Source organism: Eretmochelys imbricata, chromosome 2 (genome assembly GCF_965152235.1).
Source record: "Eretmochelys imbricata isolate rEreImb1 chromosome 2, rEreImb1.hap1, whole genome shotgun sequence".
In the NCBI taxonomy this organism is placed as follows: domain Eukaryota; kingdom Metazoa; phylum Chordata; order Testudines; family Cheloniidae; genus Eretmochelys; species Eretmochelys imbricata.
In genome coordinates this window covers 197,360,722-197,376,355 of record NC_135573.1, presented here as the reverse complement: position 1 = coordinate 197,376,355, position 15,634 = coordinate 197,360,722, and the positions used below count along the sequence as shown (strand labels likewise).

The window sequence follows — 15,634 nt, the reverse complement described above, 5'->3', positions numbered from 1 at the left end:
TGTAAACTAGCAAAGATTAAGTCTTTCAAAAAAACTTTTGTTACAACCTGCTATCTCATCTAGTGTGTTTGCTCTCATGTCCAACATGACTGTCCCATTTAGAATACAGCTTCTCAGTTCAAAGAGACTGTGCAGAGACAGAGTTGCCACATAAGGTTTGCTCCATCGATCACCACCATCTTCAACATCCTCCTCAAATTTTAGCCACCTGAAATATAAATATATATTATGGCATATGTACAGATTACTACTGAAGAGACTTTTTTCTGTTTGCAGTAGGCTGCAAAACAAAAACTATATCCACCTGCATATATCATCTTTTATTTCTGTCTACACCCCCTTTCAGCCCCTATGCTCCATGCTCAATCCTTCTACCTTAATGCATCCTCTATCATCCATTCCCATACTTGACTCTGCTTTTTTTCATGCCACTTCTTATGTTTGAAACAACAGCCCAGATCCACAAAAGGATGTAGGTGTCACAACACTGAATACCCCAACGCCTAACTGCTAGGTGTGTAGAAAGTCACTGGAATAACAATGGGATTCACACAGCCTGAGTTTGGTGCCTAGTCTCCCCACACAATGTTTGGGGAGAGAGAGGGGCCTAAAATTGGAATTCACAAAAGCCAGCCTGCTAGACAGGAAGCTGCTTAAGCTAGCCAATGGGAAGTAGTGGGAGACCCAGGTTCAAGTCCCCACTCAGCCTGAGGCGAATAAAGGATTTGAACAGGAGTCTCCCATCTCTCAGTACATTAACCATAGAGCTATGGGGTATTCTCATGTGGGGCCCCCTCAACCTCTCCTGCTGAAGCTTTTTCATTTTGGATAAGCAGTCATGGAGCAGGAGGACTAGACCCTGCGTCTTCCAGTTACCAGATAGGTGCCCTGATCATCACAATACAGAGTCTCTCTCTCTCTCTCTCATCTTTCTCTAAAAAGTGAAACTCTTTCAATAGGAGAGACTGCGGAAGACCCACGTCAGAATTCCCCGTAGCCCAGTGATTAGGGTCTCCCACATTCCAGGTGAGTGCTCTAACCACTAAGCTAACAGTTATAGGGGAGGTACTACTACCAGCTGAATTCAGAATGGGGCACAATGTGGTAGGCAAACTCAGACCACACCTACTGGATCAAGTCCCACAGTAATGAGAGATGAGGGAATGAATGTTTACGTATTCTGCTTTATGGATCACGCTTGGGTTTGGGTATGAGATAGTCAGCCGGGCACCCAGAGGTGGAAACTTAGGTGCTTAAGGAAATTTCACCCTGAGAATTTAGGTGCCAAGTGAGTTTAGATACCTATAGAGTTAAGCAGCAGCTGAGCAGGGGTTTTGTGGATTGCAGCAGCACCTAAATCCGGGTGCCTAAGTACCTTAATCTAGGTGCCTAAGTACCTTCGTGGCCCAACATCTCTCTGCCCAGGTACCAAGCATGATCAACCAAGACAGAGCATTCCCACACTCAGTTAATCTTTTAACTGTATGATTTATATCCATCAAACAGAGATTGTAGGCTTTTGGAGTCAGAAACATGTCGAAAATATTTAGTTTATAAATCACTATGCATATCTATGGTACTATACTAATAAATGATACATAAACTGCAAAGTCAAGCACTCAAAAGTTAGGAAATGCCAGATTTACAGATGCTCATGCAATCTTAGTTCTGCCTCTTGGGTGTCCAAACTGTGCGTTGTGGAAAAGATAGTATGCGATCACGTAATTAAAGATATCAGATACAAAAGACTATCACAATGTATATGCACAAGGAGGGGAAAATTAAGGTTGCACAGGAGAACCATAAATCTGGCATATGCTAACTTTCAAGTACTTGACTTTGCAACCTAATTAACATTTTTTTAATGTAGTTTAGTGTGTGTTATTACCTAGCTTGGGGTTCTTTTGTTTCTTGAAAGAAAAATACAATAAATTAGTATCAATGACTTCCCATCCTTCCATTTTTGTTTACTTTTTGTCACAGCAAAAACAATACTATGTAACTAGAACATCTGTACTCACTGTCAGTTATCCCTATACTGTTTGCAACACTACACTCAATCAACTTTAGGAAATAAAGTCAGCACAGCAATAATAAAGACCTTCAAGAAATTTCCTCCAGAGGGCTGGGTATATTTTCAAGGAGGGGCCCAGAGAATCAAACTTTCAATTTTCATTGGTGTTAATGTTAACTGGGAGGCAAATTTCCTGCTCATTGACTTGAAAATTCTAACCTAAAATTGATTTCTGAGGACAAAGTAAACAAGATCAGTGGAAAAGGTTACATGAAACAGATCTATGTTTGGTTCACCTGGCAGTTTCTTTCCATTCATATTCTTCCCCATCCTTGAAGTACAGTTCATCCATTTCAGTGAAGAGATCATGGGGAATGTGTTCTTCATCATCATCCTCAGTACCCAGAATAAACTGCACTCGTTGGGATGGGGTGTCTTGATGGAAAAAAAAATGATTTAAAAGGTAATATTTCTATTGAAATGTTAACACCTTGCAATAATTAAAACGTTATCCTCCCTCTCACAGTGGAGCAAGTGTTGGAACATGGAGTGTTGAAAATCTCTCATCAGAAGAAGATGGGAATAGTTTGCCAAATACAGGTTTCCTGTAATGGGTTTCTAAAAACAAAAGGAGGAGGATGAAAATAAGCTACTTCTATACTCTAGTTAACACACTTGTGAAATTATGACAAGAGCTTAAAAATATTTAAACTCTTGCCATAATCTCACACCTCAAAACAAACATCAACAACAAAATTGGTAACATGAAAAAAGTCAACACAAACTCAAAGGGCAAGACATCTTAGTCTCATACTTGAAAGCAAAATAGATCATATCTATTTTTTTCTCTTCAAAGAGAAGCACAATTCGACTATAGACATTAAAAAGGAAAATAAGCCCCAGACAATAAATCATGGAACTATTATAATGGTTGTCCATTTCAACAGACAGAGGTAAGGTTGCACGTGGGAGAACTTTGGTTGCTTACGTGAAAATTTTCCCTTCTTTGAAGGGATAAGTCCACAGATGCTCAGTGGGGGTCATCCCTGCAGCTCTAGGGGGCAAAATCAAAGCTGACTGGAAGGCTGGGGACTAGTCCCCCCCTTCTGGTGACTCCCCTTAGTTTCAAGATGCTGCCAAAACTAGCCCCTCTGGACCATAAAACAAAAAAAATAGATCTCTCATCCTGCACCTTGCAAAAATAATATTCAACATGAGGTGAACAAGAAAAGTTTAACCGCAAGGTAAACAGATCTGCCTTTTTCAGGGAGGGCCAGATTTGCGGACCTCTCTCTTCAATGAAAAGAACATTTTCAGGTAAGTAATCACAAATTCTCCCATCCTCTCTCAGGGTTATGTCCACAGATCTTCAGTGCAAGATTTTCTCAAAGTGAAAATTCCTAGGGAAGGAACAAAATGTCACAGAGAAAGGATTGGGCACTTACTCAGAATACTCCTTTCTCAAGAAGCTGACCAAGTGCTTCACTGATGCTACTTAGAATCAAACACATTGAGACCCAGGGTTGAGAGTTCAATCGTTAAGGGGGCCATTTAAGGATCTGGGGCAAAAATTGGGGATTGGTCCTGCTTTGAGCAGGGGGTTGGACTAGATGATCTCCTGCGGTCCCTTCCAATCTGGATATTCTATGATTCCATGATACAAGTACAGAGGCAATATTCATACCTTCAAATACAAATACAAAAATGATACACACATACAGACAGCATAATCATAACCAGCAAATTACAAGCTTTCCATAGACACCTTATTTGACCTCCTTTCTACAAGATTTAGTGGAACTACACAGACCCTCGCTAGAACATGGGGTTCGGGATCCATGCGCGGTATTGTGTTAAAGCGGGGGCCGCGTTACCATGTATCCCAATTTAAACATTTAAATTTGTGTCCATCGCTGCAACCGCGCTATATGCGAATCCGTGCTCTAGTGATGTGCGCTCTAGTGAGGGTCCGCTCTATCGGACCTTGGTTGCAACAATAATCTATATGGTTACAGTTCATGTCAATAACATCACACTCATTTATTGATATAACCATTAAAATCTGCTGATTTACAACTAAATAGAGCCATTATAATAGATTTGGTATATCTTTTTGCTACCTAGGATGATACACTATAACTATATAGATCTATTTAAGCAATTATATAGCTTAGTATTTTTATTAATTTTACATTTTAGTACATTAGAAAATGGTGAAAAATATATTGCTTATTTACTAGATAGTTGACTTCTGGTTCATGACTTGTGTCAAGCTGCATTAGGATGGTAATGAGAATTTAATTAAACACACAGAAGTTAGATTTTTTTTCGACTTGATTCATTCTTTACATAGAAAAGCAGTCTTTAACTCAAAGTTTTTTGAGAGAGTCATGGATTCAACATATTTATTTTTTATTTAAATGTTTTAAAAATTATAAGACGTTTAATACAAAATATGCTACGGCCTAAATTCGGATTTCATTTTAAATAGATTTTTAAAAAGAAAAAAATCATTAAAAAAAATCAAATTTAAATAAAAAAATCCATAGTTTTTTTTTAAATAAAGGGTTTTTTTTAAATCCACCTTGGTTTGGTGCCTCTACCTGCAACCCACAAGGAAGCGGAAGAGAAGGAGGTGAGAACACCGCAAAGGAGTGGCTGCTGGTGCGGGCTTTAGGGTCGCAGGCATAACCTCCATCTGGCGCTCTACCCTTCTGGCGTCACTCCCTTCATGGAGATGAGGAGGAAACTGCTTGTTCCATACTCAGTTCTTTTCTCGTCATGCCTGCCTCTTTTCCTGCTGAAGCAACCCCATCCAGCCTGGGGATCAGAGCTGGCCTATTCAATCTTGCTTGGCTCCCTTTCCTGCCCAGATTGGGCTACAAGGTTCTACCCACAGAGCTTGCTGAGCTCCCTAACAGGGCATTCAATATAACTGGGGAAAAGGAGGAAAAGCAGGAGTCACAGGCCTTTCCTTTTGGCTTTGATGTTTCCTCGTCCTAGCTCTCTCTTAGAAGCCTGAAGTGGCAAACTCTTCAGAAGAGAGGTGGAGCAGAAGGAATAATCTCCACCAAAGTCAAATTTGGCCCTGGATCAGGGATTAGAGAAACTGGGTCAAACTGTTAGTCTAACATTTTTAAATTAAGTTTGGAATTTCCTTCAGAAATTTGCAGTAGGAAATTTGGATTGAGCCACTGGCCACTTTGGGGGTAGAAAAAACTTCAGGAGGTGGGACACTCCCTTGCTTTTGGTCACTCTCAGGTCACCCCAAGCAGCAGACAGGCTGAAGTACTCACTGTAATACATCTGTGGACAATACAGCACAATGTGGACCACAGCACAATGTGGCTTCCAGCACTCTACTGGTGGCATTGAATGATGCAACAAGGAAGAACAACACAAGATCACAAAACCTAAAGAGGACTCTTGACATGTAAACAATCTATAGATTTTTATGCCAAAAAGGACCATTGGAATCATATAGTCTGACTTCCTGTATACCAAAGGAAATAGATCTTCACCCAGAGATACCTATACAGAGCCAAATAACTTGTGATTTAAATAGAGCACAGCCACAAAACCTCTGCCCGCTATTAACAGTAATTACTCTTAAATTGATCCCAGATATTTTCATAGTGAAGAAAACAGAGCGAGGTTTAATAATCTAGATTAGCTATTGTTTGGGGGGTTTTCTTTAAACAACATGAAAAAGCCCCATAAGGCAGAATTTTCTTACCATATGATGGAGATTCTCGCCCATCTTCTCTATCAGTTTCTTTCTCTTTTCTTCTTCTGTGATGCCTATGTCCACGATGCCTATGACGTCGACGGCCCTCCTTTCCAAATGGGACATGTACACCAATGTACACAGCTCTGTGGCCTATCAAGTAAGTATAAAAGGGAGCAATAAAAATGTAAGAAGAACTATCCCACCCAGCCTTACAATACTATGTCAAAAACCCAAGAAACATACAAATACATAGAATCTTTACATCAGTAACACCACTCTTCATTTTCCTTCTGTCTGTTGCAGGGCTCAAAGAACCGGTGACTTAGAATCTTCCCCAGAATGGGTCACATATAGCAGTGTCTGCTCTTTCTTGCCATAATACAGAAGATCCAGTTACAGAACACATCAGCCTTTCATGTCAGAAAACTCAATCTTGATTCTCAACATTGGGATGCAGTGCTTTACACAGTTGAGGTCACTGTGCAATATGCCAGTGGTGGGGCAGAAAACATCATGGTGCCCTCATTTTGCCAGTTGGGATGCATCACACTAGAATCCTGGCCACAACACTCCTGAGGCAGGGCTAGTGCAAGGACTATTGGCAATGTTCCTGAACAAGCATACTGAGAGCACTTCACCAGGTATCTATTTTCCCACTCAAGATACACTGTACAAAAGGTAGTTCCATCCACTACTCAGATTTTGTAGTTAATCTTCTCTGATTGTGTCAATGCCCTGGAATTCTGAGCCCCATTTACAGTATAGCATTGGTGGTCTAACTTTCAGAAGTATCATTTAAATTAGTTACCGAAATATGGTTTTGGGAGACTAACTTTAGGCAGCCAGGTTTGCCAATATCCTGCAATATCAAAAAGTCAATACAAAAACTACTTTTTCTTATTCCAAAAAACTTAATGAAATTTAAACAAAGTATCCTCATATCAAAGCATATTGGCCTTAAAAGGAATGAGGAAGCAAAGGAGGAAAAAAATAAATGCACTGCTATAGCATTCATTGCCAATAGCAAGTTATTTTCAAACAACTGGAAATTTTTCTTCATCTTTTCTTTTTTTCTGACTCAAAGCCCTACGTATCAAGACAATACAGGCAGCCTTGACGAAAGATGGAACTCTAAAAAATGTTATGAATACACTCTTGATATGAGACTATAATGGAATATTAACCATATGTAATAATATTTTGAACTCCTTCTGAAACAATCTAATGAAAATAGTAAAATGTAGCTAAACGCATGGGTGTTCACACAATGTTTCAGGTCTTACTATAAAAGGTACTACAGAAGATTGCCTTTACAACAGAAACAGGAAGTGATTATTCTGTTGTTGAAGATATGTAAACTCAGCAGATTAGCAGGAGCTAAAAAAGTGCTATAAATATCAAATCCGTTGTAAAAAAAAATCTGAAGACAAACATTTTTAATCTTTTCTTTTTACATGTTCTTATTTTACAGGAACACACCACCTTTGAGCTACAAAAACTAGGGACTGAGAGCCATACATGGAGATTTTCACTGTGCTATAGCAGTGTCCACACAGTGAGTTACCACATGGCAAAGTAATGCACGGTAGATTCACATCTTAGCTTGCCACGCAGTAACTCATTGTATACACAAGCTGGAAGTCTAGAAACCAGGAAAAAGGTGTTGGTCTGCCTTTTAAACCCTGGAGCATTAGTTATAGACTATTTAGCAAATTATTTTATGGGTACACGCTATTAAGATAATCCACTATTTTTCCTACTTCCAGAAGGATTTATCTTCTATGTTCTACACCAACTGCAGCCTTCTAAACTGCAGTCACAATCACTGAGCACAGGCATCGAAGTGTGCAAATACCTATTCATATACACAAATGCAGGGTTTTGAACATGCAGACAGGCATTTGCAGAAAATGAAATTCTAAACACATGAAGTTTATTCAGAATGATTGAAGTGTCAGCTGGCTCTGATGGGAAAATAACTATTGGCAACATAATGAGGCAACAAATTTGCTTTCATGTGGATGTATTAATGCAGCTTGATACAACATGGCTCATATGTAATGTCATTATGAAAACTTTTAGTTTACATTTTTAAACAGTATACACTGATCCTATGATTGTGAGCTGGCCCTCTTCTGTGTCAAAGTTAAAAAGACAACAGAACTAATAAAGTAAAATTTATTATTGCTTTATGCTTTTAGTTCAGTTGTCTTTTTTTTAAAAAAAAAACCTTTGACACAGGAGATGGCCAGCACACAATCATAGGATCAGTGTATACTATTTAAAAATGTAAACTAAGGTTTTCATAATGACATTACATATGAGCCATATTAATGCATCCATGTGAAAGCAAATTTGTTGCCTCAGCTAGTGGCTTTTTATATACACAAAAAAAATCATTTGTCCTGATGCTGGTAATAATGATTGTATTAATTTAAAATATCTTGTTCATTTCATTGAAAAGGTTTGTGTGCATTTGCACTTTCCTTGGAAGAATTTTTTAAAAAAGGTTTAAAAAATATTTAAAGACATATAGTAAAATGCTTTTAAATGTGTGGCTCCCAAATATTGCCAGCCACAATAAAAAACAAAATATTTAACTATCAACCAGTCCCATTTTTCTAAAGATTTTTTCCCAACCCAAACAAATTATTTCAGTACTGTCATCTTGAATATTTGTAGCAACATGATAACTTTAATGATAGCATAATGTGTTGCCATAAAACTTATAGGAAGAGCTGGTTGGAAAGTGAGCTTTAAAGAAAATTTGAACTTTTGGATGTAAAGTATTTGGGGAGGGGGGGTTAAATATGAAAAAAAAATTGAGAGGAGCAGATACTTTCTACTATAATTTTCATTTAGATGAAAAAACCTAATTTTCCTTCAAAAAAAGTTTCTATGAAAAAATTTCAAACAGCCCTAGTTACGGGGCAGGCTTTGTCCTTTAGCCATTGCCTTCAGAAGAGGGCAGTGCTGGGGGAAATGCTCAGGCCATCTGGAGTAAATAACTATACTACCTTTGGCTACATCTACACTTGGAGCTAGAGGTGCAATTCCCAGCTCGTGTGGACACATTCACTCTAGCTTTCATTTAGCTAGCATGCTAAAAATAACAGTGTAGCTACAGTAGCATGGGAAGTGGTGGCACAGGTTAGCCACCCCGAGTAATTACTCACAGGGCCCAGGCAGGTCTGTAGTCTGGAGAGCTAACCCATCCCACCGCTCACCGCTGTCTGTGCCACTACAGCTGCACTACTGTTTTTAGAATGCTAGCTCAATGAGAGCTAGCAAGAGTACGTTTACGCAAGATGGAAATCACAGCCCTAGCTCCAAGTATAGAAGCAGCCTGTGTGTGGAAGCTACTAGCAGTATACACTGTCTATTCTGTAGGCTGGTGCAGAAATGGGGCTGGTCAATGGCCACCTTCTCCCATACCCTTTGGGAAGATGCACACAGAGCAAGCAGTCCTTATGTTCCACTGATAGCAATTCTACCTGGCTCTTTTGGGATAGACACAAAGAGGAGAAACCAAAAAGCAGCAGTGTTGGCTAAACACAACATCCAAAGGGATATGGCTATGGGGGTTTTACAAGACTGAGTTGTATGGCCAATGACCGCCCTGCACCTTTAAGCAGGGGGGTGTTTGGTGGGCTGGCAAAATGAAGGCAACCGTGCTTTATGGCTGGATGGAGGAAGGAAAGGAAGAGCGAGATGAAATGTGCTGTAATAGGGTCAGCAGGGTTGCTGACTCACCCCTAGGAATGCAGGGTTTAAAAGGGGCAGCACTGGACCTGAAGCCTCCCTTTTACATGGAGTAGTACAAAGCAGGATCCATCCTCCCTACCCTTCATGTGGTAAAATACCAGGTTTGGTCAAGACCTGCTGTGGGCATTACGCTAGCCACCCCTTTTTAGGGGGGCTGGGAAAGAATTTTTCCCTTACCACCATATTGGCTTGGGTGCAGTTGGGGTTTTTTCACCTTCCCCACAGTGAGTTCAGTTAGTGCTCTGTTCATGCATGGCATGAAGGGCAGAAGGCTATATTTCGCAACTCATTATTTAAGTGTCGAGCGGATGTCCAGTGCAGGTACTCCATAGGAAAGGTATACAGTGACCAGATAAATGGCTTGGAAAAGGACTTTAAAAGAGGTATTCATTAAAGGAATGAATGGGGGCAGTTGGGGACTCCTATGATTGGTACAGCAGGGAGCCAACCCCCCATTCCTATAGCCCACCTTAACCCTCCTACGAGGGGGGTGGATGGTAAGGTCCTGGCAATGGATTTGCTGGAGGGACATGGATAGAAAAAGTGGGGGAGCTGATAAAAGCCCCCCAGGTAATTACAGAAAAAACATGGGGTTACCTGCAGTGTACAATTTTATCTGCCGGTAGTCCCAGACATCTAATAATAAAGTTGCGGCCTGATTAAACCCATGTCAAGAGTCTCCTGGCCTCCTTTCGGTATAGCCAGAGAAAAGAACTCCTTCATGTCATAATGATAATGAAGTTGATTGTTGCAACCAGCAACCCAAAGTCTTTAGAAAGACTGTTTTATGAATGAATGAAGTGACTTCTTAGCAAAAAAAAAAAAAAAAAAAAAAGTCAATTACATATACAGAAGGCACTCTTCTATTCTTTAGAAAATATGTTGCTTATTTTATTTACTACAAAATCTTTGTAAGAACCTGCTGCAAGTATGTTCAAACCCAAAAGTCTGTTAAAGCCACAAAGTAAAGCAAAGTGATTCAGTGAGTTCAGTTCTAGGTAGAGAACAGCACTGAGAAAACTGTTTAAAAAATATGTAGACAGCTGATTATATCAAGTAGCATCCTACTCCCAGCTTCTTCCCTACCCAAAGATAAATGGAGAATGATTAAAGATGAAAAGGTAAAGTTTCAATGCATGTGATAAACTCAGTTTCCAACAAGAAAAAAAAAATTGGTTGCTCAGTATTATCTCCTCCAACCAATTGAATAAGGAGGGACACACTTACCTGTATCTCCTCAAAGAGATGTTGGAAAGTAATTTATTACAACAGCTCAGAAGGGGGAGAAATAGGAGTAACTGTGAAGAATTTAAGAGTCTGAAGTTAAATTACTTGCATGAATACATTCACCTATAGGCAATTACAAATTTAAAACCAACAGTTCAGGTAGGAGTACAAAGATATAATTGAATTATTATATGACCTTCAAACCTCCACTCATACATACACCTGTACACAGTATTGCTGATCCCATCCAAGCTTGTTACAGAATTAGCTTAAACCAATAATCAACAGAATTAGTAGAGCGCATGACACTAAATTTAGTATACAAAACTCCAGAGATAATTGTTCATTTTAATCTAACATGACTTTATCCAAGCTTAGATGCTGAAATCTTCCAGTGGTATTGAGTACTTACGGTCATTATTTGTATGAATCAATTCAAACATATTTCAGAAGTTTGCTAAATGTTATCACATGCTTCTCATAGGCTAAAAAAATCAGTTTGCATAAAATAAAAATCTCACAGTTCAATTACTAATACATACATAACACAAAAGTCATGGCAAAAAAATAAACTAATCTATTTGTGGTGTTGTCCAAAGCCACTAGCAGAGAAAAGCTTAAAGTTGTAATAGAAAATATGTGCTTTCCTCGAGCAATTAGTTTGATAACTAAGAGTTTTACACATCGCATATTAGGCCCATATACCCTGATACTAAAAAAGTTAGCATGGTATGGTTAAAAAAAATAGGTAGTTTTACACTGAAGTTGGTATACATACAAAAAGAAATATTACCATTAAAAGCACTTAGCAGTATGAAAGAACTGATTTTGAACTAATGTAGTATTTTATATGATGTACATTTATTTAAGAAACTAGATGAATATTCAATTCAACTAACACAGTGCTCCCCAAAATAGCCGATGGATCCCCTGGGGAGGTACTACACTAATCTAGAGAGGCACAGAGTAGGCACAAGTGGGAGTCAGGGTAAGGAAAGCTGCAGGCCCTCTGATGCACTCCAACTCACCACTACAAATATGCTGGCATGGGAAGTTTTTGAAACCTACCTTTCACTTCATGCTCTTTCACTGGTGGTCCCCAGTACATCTAATCACAGGAGAAGCTCATACATGCAGGACGACTACAGGCTCACCAACCTAGGCTTTGGGGCACTTCTCTGACAACACAACTTTGAGCAGCTAGAAGGAACAGACAGGGGATGCAGCAAAAAACTACAACAAAAGTGAATAAGAACGGGGGGAAAGAGTCAAAAACAAGGAGAGAAAGGAAACTAGATGGAGACAGAATAAGAAGATAGGCAAAAAAGTGGACAGAAAAGTAAATACTGAGCTCCAAGTACAGATGTCCAATTTTTTCCTGCAATAGTAGCATTGGGAAAGGTGATCTCATGCCATGAAACTCTAGTCATAAAACTGAGTTTTAAGTCTTACATAAGAACAGTCATACTGGATCAGAGCAATGGTCCATCTAGCCCAATATGCTGTCTTCTGACAGCAGCCAATGGCAGGTGCTTCACATGGAATCAACAGAAAGGCAATCATTGAATGATCCATCCTGTCATCCACTCCCAGCCTCTAGCGATCAGAGACTAGGGGCACACAGACAATGGGGTTGCATCCCTGACCATCTTGGCTTATAACCATTGTTGGACCTATCCTTCACAAACTTATCTAATTTCTTTTTGGAACCCTGTTATACTTTTGGCCTTCACATCATCCTCTGACAGAGACTTCCACAGGTCAACTGTGTATTGTGTGAAGAAATACTTCCTCTTTTGTTTGGTTTTAAATCTGCTGCCTATTAATATCATTGCACTTTGGCTGGGGTCCTACAGGTCAGCATTTTCAACCTCTGTTTGTGGCCAAATAACTTGAGTAATTGTTAAAGGTAGTTTTGGTGTATTAAGTTACAGCCAGTTCTCTTTCACAATAGGTATGACTTGTATTTATTGGCCAAAGGTTTCAATATTATAAAAAGACAAGTATGTCAGCCACTTTAGCCAAAAAAAGCTTTTCCAGCTTCTCATGTCTCGATTATTGCAACATCCTTCTCTTTGGCCTTGACAAATGTAATCTTGTCCCAAACAAATCCATTCAGAATGCTGCTGCTAAGATCATTTTCCTAGCCCATCGCTTTAACCATTCCATACCTCTCTTTGCATCCCTCCACTCGCTCCTCCTCTATTGTATACAACCTGAGCTGCTTGTATCCACTTTCAAGGCCTTTCACAGTCAATCCTCAGCCTCACCTATCCTTTCTCATTCTACTATTGAGCTGTTGATACTTGCCTCTGATCATCCATTTTTTAAAATGTTCAAACAAGCATCTTCATACTTTCTCCCATGATGCCCCACAGGCTTGGGGGGACCTCCCTGTAAACATCCACAAAGCTACCTCATTATTCACCTTCAAATCCTTACTTAAAACTCTCCTTTTCAGGGATGCCTATAAAGAACTTGACAACAGTTAGGCAGCTGGTGTGCTGAGACTACTGCTTATCATGACTATCTCATTGTTTCCTTGTACGCCCGCTGGTCTCTCTCTATGCATCGGTTGCCTCTTGTCTTATTCGTAGATTGTAAACTCCTTGGAGCAGGGACCTTCTTTTCTTTCTTTCTTTGTACAGTGCCTAGTACAATGTGCTATGACTTGCCCATGACTAGACCTCCTACGCACTATGTTAATAGCAGTAATTTACCTTAAAACAACTCTGAAAGATTTTCATCTCTCTCAAGCATAGCTTCTGCCTCATGGTTTTATTTTGCATTAAATCTTTTGGCTTTAATCTGCAGTACTTAAAGTGTTATTTGCTTTTAAGTTTTAAAATCAACTTTGCCTTAAGAATTACTAAGAACCACTGACTGTGATATAGCTGGCATAGAAATTTCCCAAAATGGATTTTTGGAGACTGGTCTAAGTTGTCATCTGCCACAGATATGCTCGTGCAATGATTCTAATAGGAGTTCAACATCTCAACTAACTTATTTTCTTATTTTCTCTCTATGCCTACACTGTAGTGAGTCAGGCTTTGTTTCTTGTAATAGAATAAACTTCCTTGCTCTTAAAACATCTTAACTCATACAAGTTGGTGTTCAGTTCAGCACAGGTTTGACTTCTAGCTCTATACAAACAGTAGTGACAGATGTTAAGGAAATGTTTATTCTGTCTCTATTCATCTCCTGTCCTGTTAAAAGAATCTTCTGCTTGGAAAAAAGATGGTTTATGAGCAGGCCTCCTATCTTAAAATTAATTAGAGAAAGGAAAGGAAGAAGTACTTATAAGTTCGTGTTTGCAGGTCAAACTCACTGAAGTATAAAACTAACAACTACAACCCAGAAACAGAATGTAATTTTATGCGAACTGAAATAATTGCAACAAGTCCCTTCTCTCCACTTTAGAAGTGTATTTTCCTCTCCAAACAAGGGACTTTTTTTATTAACTGGAATGAAGTATCACATGAATTCCTGTATATTATGCAGGACTGGTTTTTACAAGTGAAAGGAGTGCAATGAAAGTATGTTTATACCTTTTTATCTAGCCAAGGATTCCATTTTCAAAGTGTTTGTAGCATTTATAGCCCCAATCTGTGTACCAGTTCTTTAGGCTACGTCTACACTACAAGCTAAGGGTGCAATTCCCAGCAACAGACAAAAGTGATCTGCCACTCTATCATGTTACACAGGTCACCAGCTATTGATACGGTTAGTCACAGTTTTTGATATTCCAAACTGTTCCTTAGCTGTTGAGCTCGTTCTTTAACGACAGGGTTCTCAAGGTCAGGAAGAGCACTTTTTATTATCATGGAGAAGTCTCCCTTACAGAGTGTTGCAAAGATTTATTTTGAAAATCAGGGAACACAACATGTACAAAAGATTTCTAGGGCTTATAAAAAAGGGCATGAACTGACACAACCAGAATACTGACTGACATTTGCCTTGATGGCTACATTACTTTTGAGCCTCTAACTAGGAGAAATCGAGAGATCTGGAAAACTTGTTTTTCTTAATTTTAAATGAGGAAGAGTTTGCTTCAGCTCACTTCTAATAAGGCTACATTTGCTAGAAGTTCAAAACATGGAATTTTAGCCAATTTGAGTAATATAAAACTTTGTTTTTCAAGAGCTGAGGTCACCTCATGAGATAGTTCTGAAATTTAGCAGTAACTATGGAAAACTCTCTGAAATATGGCGTTCCAATATTACACTGATGTGACAATCATATCTGGAAAATCCATCCTTTAGCATTAATCCTGTCAGTCATTTATGCCTTAGTCAATTTAGTATCAGTATTCAGGTTCTGCCTAAGCTAGCTCCCACTGACTCCTTGGGCTTCCTTGAATATTGTAGTTAAGGTTGGCTAACACTTCCCATTATAAGACCCTGTACTGCAGCTACTTATAAAACTTTTAAAACTCTGCCAAAATTTAGCCATTTAGGATGAAGTTCTCCATGCAGGATGTGTGCCTCAGCCTGAATTTTTAAATTCTTACAACTGTGTAGTTAAGTTAGAAGCTCTAGCATCTCCATGCTTTGGCGTAAGGACTTGAAATCTGGCAGAGGACCAGCCTACTGTCAGATGTGCTTTGACATTCCATGTAAAAAATTCCATATTTGGTCAAGTTATAAACATTTCTTTAAAAAAAAAATCTCTGTTCACATGTAACAGTCCCTTGGGTGCAACCTGAACTGCTGTGTCCCCTAACCGTCTAGCCTGAGGTGCCTTTTACAATGCTTTCAGAAAAAAAACACTCCTGGCCTGCTCATGCACAGCCACTAGCACAAACATCACTCCCAGACGTTTACATGAATACTGTCCCAGCCATTCATGAACAGGGCGACACCCGCATATCCCTCAGTCCCAGGCTTGCCCCACAGAAA

The 15,634-nt window shown here is 39.2% G+C and overlaps 1 protein-coding gene across 4 annotated transcripts in view; it reads right to left on the bottom strand.

Annotated features, from left to right (window-relative positions):
• The window catches only part of SLC4A7 (solute carrier family 4 member 7), a 160,924-nt gene that overhangs the window by 58,717 nt on the left and 86,573 nt on the right, over positions 1 to 15,634 (bottom strand). For all 4 annotated transcript variants that reach the window (XM_077811253.1, XM_077811249.1, XM_077811252.1 and 1 more), the window contains exons 3-5: positions 5,751 to 5,894; positions 2,311 to 2,449; positions 48 to 208 (exon numbers count right to left, since the gene is read on the bottom strand). In XM_077811253.1, coding sequence (XP_077667379.1) covers positions 48 to 208; positions 2,311 to 2,449; positions 5,751 to 5,894 — 444 coding nt within the window. The remainder of the gene's footprint in view (positions 1 to 47; positions 209 to 2,310; positions 2,450 to 5,750; positions 5,895 to 15,634) is intronic.